General features: G+C 41.7%; 1 protein-coding gene across 3 annotated transcripts in view; it reads left to right on the top strand.

The window, feature by feature from the left end:
- The window catches only part of puf60a (poly-U binding splicing factor a), a 94,796-nt gene continuing 86,951 nt past the window's right edge, over positions 1-7,845 (top strand). Inside the window, exon 1 of one of the 3 annotated variants that reach the window (XM_021612583.2) lies at positions 1-132. In XM_021612583.2, coding sequence (XP_021468258.1) covers positions 112-132 — 21 coding nt within the window. In that variant the 5' untranslated portion in view covers positions 1-111. Of the gene's footprint in view, positions 133-917; positions 1,043-7,845 lie in introns of those variants that run through there. The other 2 variants (XM_021612585.2, XM_021612584.2) reach the window with 2 other exon arrangements.

Raw genomic sequence — 7,845 nt, 5'->3', positions numbered from 1 at the left:
AGTCCAGTAGGTGGCGGTAATGCACCTTTGAAGTTGGTTGCTAGGAGCCAATAAACTTCATTAGAAGAAGAATTCCTCATTGGCGTCGCCCTGTGCTGAAAGGTGTGCTTCATGGCGGTGGCAGTTTCTGCGGTAAATAAATCGAATAGCATTGTTTTTCGATTATATTTTACACCAATGGTCAAACTCTGATGGTTAAAAGGGATTATTGACCATATTTTGAACAGCTCATCGTTGAATGCGTACAGTACAAGCTTGTCCTGCACTCCTCCTGTTCCCTTATTCAGTTGGCTAACGTTAGATGGCTAGCTAGTTAGTTAACCCAGCCTGACACTGGCTCGTTAGTTAGCCATTACAAACCCAAACGCTATTTAGCTCGCTAACGTTACTGTCGAGTAAATGTGAATTGAGTACCGTTAGTTAGCTAGGTCTATAAATCCCGCTCTTTGCTAACTATGAAGCTAACGTTCGTTCTCTAGGTACTAACCAACGAACTTGCATCTTTCGATAATAGTAGTTAACTCATGTTAGATAGTTACTAGTAGTACCGTCACTCGCGAAACTGGGTAGGCGCCAACTAGCTAGCTCTCCAAGTCGGCTGGATGTAGTTAACTAGCTACCTAACTAGTCAATAGTCTGTCATAGCTGAGGTGAACGAGTAACGTTAGTAGCTAGGGAGGTCGAACGATCAGCCTGCTACACATACCCTGGCGTCTGACGCTCTGATATAGAGCTCCTGGTTAAATTGTGTTTATGAGCCTTTCTCCATGGTTAAAGTAGGTAGAAAGATGTGTTGAGTTACTATGACATATTTCATTATATTACGCTAGTGTCCCTATGGTGGCCAGGAAGTGTTACTACGTTTGACTGACGTTATCAACACACAAGAACAGGAAATACACATTTTTACTTCCGATTGGTGATGTTAGTATCACGTTTATAGTCATAACGAGCTCAAAATTCCATTGCTTGAAACGGATCAGTAACTTAGCTGTCATTTTCAGACCACTGTGGCTAGGAAATAAAATCGGCCGCTCCTCCCGTAAGTCTCTGGCCTCATGAATTTGAGGGTTAAACTATCATTCAAAGGAAATGCAACCGTGGTCGCTATTTAGAAACTGGTGATTGGTTAAAATTATCCTGTGAAAACTGTTTCCTTTTCCGTATTGACCATAATTTTCTCAATTTTCTAAGTTGATAAATGGCTACATACAACATGTTGTCATTTATCAACACACATGTAGTGTGTCCAAGTTCATTGAGGTTTGTCTGTTAGAACATAGCTTCCCAAACTTGTCCTGGGCACCAGGACACTACACAGCTGATTTCAAATGATCAGAGCTCGATGAAGAGTTGGTCATTTAAATCAGCTGTGTAGTGGGGCCCTGGATCACGTTTGGGAGATGCTGTGTTAGAAGAGTGCGAATGATTTCAATACAATATCAATGAGAGTGATTCATTTGCATGCGCTATTGATTACAGTAGAACAGGGCAAATTGACTTTTTGGTCCACCAGTCACTGTGGCAGTTAGATTTTAAAATCTACAAGTCACTCAGATTTTTTACCAGCCAAAATATATATTTTTCCTGCTCAAATTACACCAACAAAAAAAGATGAGCATGCTTTGTAATGTTTCTAAAACAATACATGTATTACTAGTAAGAAGTAATGTGGTATATTGTTTAATTGCATTTTTTGTGACCTGAGTCTTTTAACCAAAATATCACAGATGAGACACGTTTGCCTGCCCCTTTAAGGGCGCAATGTTATTGCGGTAACCTGACTCGTCATGTTTGTGCCTGTGAGATTGAATCTGCGTTGTCTTCTCTTTGCGAGCAGTTGAAACTCAAACATAGAGAAATGATCTTGCTTGTGAACAAAACTATGTAAATAGCCGAGAAACACAAGGACAAAGTCTCACTTCAGTGGACTTTCCTTTCAAGTAATTAGACCAACTTTTATACCTGTGCGCTTCTAAAAATGAAACTTTCTCTCAGCTCTTCACATGCACACAGCCCCCAGCCAGGCAGTGTTGCAGCGTGAGCTGGAATAGGCTATATAGGATACATCGTTCTTTGACTTTGTGCAATTAATTTACCAGCTATGAAACAAAACGGCAGAAATACTTTGAAAACTGCTACCGCAACATTTATTTGACTCTAAATGTGGGGTCATACTTGACTATTTTTGTTCATAAATGTGAGTGAAATGGTGCCCTGAACATCTGCCAACGTGGCCGGTGAAAGGGACATTTTATCCACCACTGCCAAAATCTACCTGCATTTGGCTGGTTAATTTTAGGCCCTTCAGTAGAACAAGCTAATCAATAACACTTGGTAAATAATGGTGCGTGTGCAGTTTAGAAGGTACTAATTTAGTGTGAAACATTCATAGGGAGTAACATTTATGTTTTGGTCTTCAAAATATCACAACTTATTTCAGCATATTGATTATGAATTTGGACATCTAAAACTGGTGTTTTGACACTTGGCCATAAATCAAAAAGTCAGGAAGCAGCAACAGTATCATTTTCAGTGTATGTTTTAGAAATTTAAATATTAATGGTACTTACATTTTATACAGGATTTTACATTATTAGGTAAAAACTACCGAATGAGCTGCAAAATACAAACAAAAAAAGTAAGTACTTAAGTATTTTTACTTAAGTACTTTACACCACTGCTCAATTGAGATAATTTCCACTAGGACTACACGATACGGGCAAATAATCTAGGACTTATTTTTAACCAAATGTTGCAATTGCAATTTGACTTTTGAATTACAGCAGAACTGTTGGAATCATGGAAGTAGAATGACTATTCTAATTCTGTAGTTAGAATAGTGTTTGAGATGACAACAAATTAAAATGCCAGGGAGGAGTTATTGTGACAGGGTAGGATCTAAAGTGTTGCCTAGTGTTTCCTAGGGGACCTTATAAGCTTTTGGCTTCATTGCATGGTTTTTCTTAGATACTTCATGTAGCTAACATCTTGCTTTGCATATTCCTCATTGATTTAGAATATACTGTTGCACAAACAACATGCTGATTTAAGTCTACAGCATCACTGGTATCATCAGGCTGTAATAGCTAGCTATGTTTGCTCTTACTCAGTACATTTATTAGCTAGCTAGCTGTTAGCATTAGCGGCTAACAATTAGCATCTCACAAGATTTAGGGCAACTTGCTAAGAAAATACTAACTAGCTGTTTGCTGATGTAAGAAACACAAACTAATAGTGTCATTATAGAAAGCTACTGGTTTTATATTAAGAAGCAAAGTGAAAATAACACTGTTGTTACCAACATTGTTGCATGTGCTGCATTGACCATGCAGACTGAACGCAAGCGTCTCGTGGTTGAGGAACATCAAATGTGCTCCTTGAGTGACAGGGGGCGTGGCTAGGTCCGTGTGGAAAGTGGCGCGGAGAGAGATGACTCAAGTAGCGAAGTAAACTAAAAATTGACATTACACATGGCGTATCACATTTAACAAACCAAACATTCCAATCCCGGTATAGAAGGTAAAGTAAAAACCCAAACCGGTCCCTGCATCAATACCAGTATATCATAAAATACAGTATACTGCCCAGCCCTAAATCACACATATCGATATAATGTTGAAATCAATAGAACAAGAGGGGTGGGAAGTCAGGTTGCACGTCCTGTTCAATGTTACATTACTGAAAAACCACAGGCAATCTGGGAATTTTATATATATATACTGCTCAAAAAAATAAAGGGAACACTAAAATAAAACATCATAGATCTGAATGAATGAAATATTCTTATTAAATACTTTTTTCTTTACATAGTTGAATGAGCTGACAACAAAATCACACACAAATTATCAATGGAAATCAAATTTATCAACCGATGGAGGTCTGGATTTGGAGTCACACTCAAAATGAAAGTGGAAAACCACACTACAGGCTGATCCAACTTTGATGTAATGTCCTTAAAACAAGTTAAAATTAGGCTCAGTGGTGTGTGTGGCCTCCACGTGCCTGTATGACCTCTCTACAATGCCTGGGCATGCTCCTGATGAGATGGCGGATGGTCTCCTGAGGGATCTCTTCCCAGACCTGGACTAAAGCATCCGCCAACTCCTGGACAGTCTGTGGTGCAACGTGGCGTTGGTGGATGGAGCGAGACATGATGTCCCAGATGTGCTCAATTGGATTCAGGTCTGGGGAACGGGCGGGCCAGTCCATAGCATCAATGCCTTCATCTTGCAGGAACTGCTGACACACTCCAGCCACATGAGGTCTAGCATTGTCTTGCTTTAGGAGGAACCCAGGGCCAACCGCACCAGCATATGGTCTCACAAGGGGTCTGAGGATCTCATCTCGGTACCTAATGGCAGTCAGGCTACCTCTGGCGAGCACATGGAGGCCTGTGCGGCCCCCCAAAGAAATGCCACCCCACACCATGACTGACCCACCGCCAAACCGGTCAATGCAGGAGGATGTTGCAGGCAGCAGAACGTTCTCCACGGCGTCTCCAGACTGTCACATCTGTCACATGTGCTCAGTGTGAACCTGCTTTCATCTGTGAAGAGCACAGGGCGCCAGTGGCAAATTTGCCAATCTTGGTGTTCTCTGGCAAATGCCAAACGTCCTGCACGGTGTTGGGCTGTAAGCACAACCCCCACCTGTGGATGTCGGGCCCCCATACCAACCTCATGGAGTCTGTTTCTGACCGTTTGAGCAGACACATGCACATTTGTGGCCTGCTGAAGGTCATTTTACAGGGCTCTGGCAGTGCTCCTCCTGCTCCTCCTTGCACAAAAGCGGAGGTAGCGGTCCTGCTGCTGGGTTGTTGCCCTCCTACGGCCTCCTCCACGTCTCCTGATGTACTTTCCGGTCTCCTGGTAGCGCCTCCATGCTCTGGACACTACGCTGACAGACACAGCAAACCTTCTTGCCACAGCTCACATTGATGTCCCATCCTGGATGAGCTGCACTACCTGAGCCACTTGTGTCTTATGCTACCACTAGAGTGAAAGCACCGCCAGCATTCAAAAGTGACCAAAACATCAGCCAGGAAGCATAGGAACTGAGAAGTGGTCTGTGGTTTTCACCTGCAGAACCACTCCTTTATTGGGGGTGTCTTGCCAATTGCCTATAATTTCCACCTGTTGTCTATTCCATTTGCACAACAGTATGTGACATTTATTTTCAATCAGTGTTGCTTCCTAAGTGGACAGTTTGATTTCACAGAAGTGTGATTGACTTGGAGTTACATTGTGTTGTTTAAGTGTTCCCTTTATTTTTTTGAACAGTGTATATCTCATTGGTTTAGGACTTGTAGAAGACCGCCAGCTACATTTTGGATGGTTGCATTTTTGTTTTTTAGGGGGTTACCAATTCGGAAAGGTTATCATGTTGGTGCTGCCAAAGTGTTTTATTCATGAAGGCTACACTGTCCTGCAAAATCATCCCTTTGTTCCGTATTTGGGTATTTTAAATGTGGTCACCTTAGTTGTATGTGCTGTTTAAACTAACATACCAAGACAGCACAGAAACTTGGAATAATCTATATATGGTTGGTTAGATGAGGATTTGTAGAAGGCTGCTATCTATATTTTGGAATGTTGGATGTCGATTTCGGGAGCTGCCAATACGGAGATGGGAACAAACCACTTTAAAAAAAAATTGGACTTCAACGAATCATGACCTGGCATAGGATATTAACGCTGACAAGGGTTGGCTGTTACTTGAGTGTTAGTTTGACTCTCAAATCCATGTATTGGTGTGCGGTCAGCGACTTTTCTAGAGAGACCGCCCAGAATTATCTGTGCCATTTTGAGAAGAAAATGATTGCTGTGTTCTCCAGTGTGTGTGTGGCAAAATTAACAGTACAAAACCAAAGAAATGTATCTGTTTTTAGCAGCTGATCTTGTCGTTGTGTTGACCATAAACTGCTATACTAACATCGCCGATCTGAGGTTAAAAGGATGTGTAATTCCCCCCAATTCGATATGTTCAAAATGTCAGCATGTGTAGTGTAGTAACACATACTGTCCACATCATGGAAAGTAGCATAAGGTAGTGCCTTCAGAAAGTATTCATACCCTTTGATTTATTCCACATTTTGTTGTTACAAATGTAGATTTAATCCTGCCTGGCAGGATATTGATGTTTATGAATTGGTTTTGCCAGACCCAACCAGGGAGGTAGTGGAGGGTAAACACACTTAAACGCTGTTTACGCACCGTTTGATTTTGTTAATTATTGTTTACCCACTTATTGCATTCCCAGCGTTTGATCAATGCTCAGAAGGCTTCTTGATCTGAGTTCTAATTGCGCCAGCCTCTGCGAACAAGTGGAATCGTGAATGATTTGTGTGTGCTGTTATGTTCGTCTGTTCCTCCAGATTTGCCGTGTTAGCTGCGCATTCATTCACCACTCTGTCCAATGGGAAACTTTTCCCACGACATAGACGGAGAGGTGAAATGAGCTACCTCAGTCCAGACCTACAGTGGCAAGTAGCAAAGACGCCGTTGACGGTGGGAATTCTTTTAACATCCCTTGACTCCTGCGGTGTCAGCAGACATTCCCCCAATCAACCCCCCCGACTCTCGGAGAATGAGTGTTGATGTTTCAGTCAGATATCTAGCTAGCTAGGTAGCTCAAGGGCTCTGGCTCTTAGCCAGGTAACTAGCTATAACTAGCTGACTAGAAGGATGATGACTGAAATTAAGTTAGCTATAATCAAAATACCTTTTCTTTATAGAGAGTAGTGAGACATACAGTGTTGAGTCAGGCTGCAATGGAGGCAAAGGAGATACACAGAGAGAGGAAGCATTGAAACAAGCAGGGAGAGAGGTTAGTTGTACAGTGGTTCCAAAACTGGGGTCCGGGACCCATGTGAGGTCTTCTAAAATTTTAATAGGGTTCCCTGAGAGTAGGGTTCCCTGAGAGTCTTTAATCTTATCAAACACACAGTTTTTTTTCTCTTCAACTGGGTATAGAATACCACATTTTAGTAAACTAAGGGCCGTTTACACTTTCAGAATTGTTTTTCATGTAATTGTGTTGTGACAGCCAGAGGGATGACAAATTGAGTGAAATACAGTATAAAGACAATTTAATATGTACACAGAACAAAAATATGAACACAACATGCAACAATTTCAAAGATTTGGCTGAGTTACAGGTCATATAAGGAAATCAGTCAACATCATCAGTCCTGACTTACCACTCATGTATGTCGTAAATAAAGAGTGAAACATGTATTATTGAGGAGAACTTGTAAGGTAGTGATGAATAGTAAGTCAGTTTTCCCCCCTTGAAGTAATGGTGATATACTGCCGTCTGTTAGCGACTAGAAACAATTACATAATAGGAACTATTACAAATGGATGGTTATTAAATAAATATTAGTGCTTGAAAAAGTACTTGAAAGTCCTTGAATTTGACTTGCCACTTGGTCCCCTTTGCCTCTGTAACAGCCTCCACTCTTCTGGGAAGGCTTTCGACTAGATGTTGGCACATTGCTGCAATGATTTTCTTCCATTCAGCTACAAGAGCATTAGTGAGGTCAGGCACTGATGTTGGGCGATTAGGCCTGGCTCGGAGTCAGTGTTCCAATTCATCCCAAGTGTTCGCTGGGGTTGAGGTCAGGGCTCTGTGCAGGTCAATCAAGTTCTTCAACACCGATATTGACATAACATTTCTGTATGGGCCTCGCTTTGTGCACTGGGGCATTGTCATGCTGAAACAAGAAAGGGCCTTCCCCAAACGGTTGCCACAAAGTTGGAAGCACAGAATCGTCTAGAATGTCACTTTATGCTGAAGCGTAAAGATTTTCTTCACTGGAACAATGGGGCCTAGCCTGAACCA

Source organism: Oncorhynchus mykiss, chromosome 8, assembly GCF_013265735.2.
Source record: "Oncorhynchus mykiss isolate Arlee chromosome 8, USDA_OmykA_1.1, whole genome shotgun sequence".
Lineage (NCBI taxonomy): Eukaryota > Metazoa > Chordata > Actinopteri > Salmoniformes > Salmonidae > Oncorhynchus > Oncorhynchus mykiss.
The sequence above is the reverse complement of the archived record's forward strand: the minus strand, read 5'-3'. Positions and strand labels throughout refer to the sequence as shown.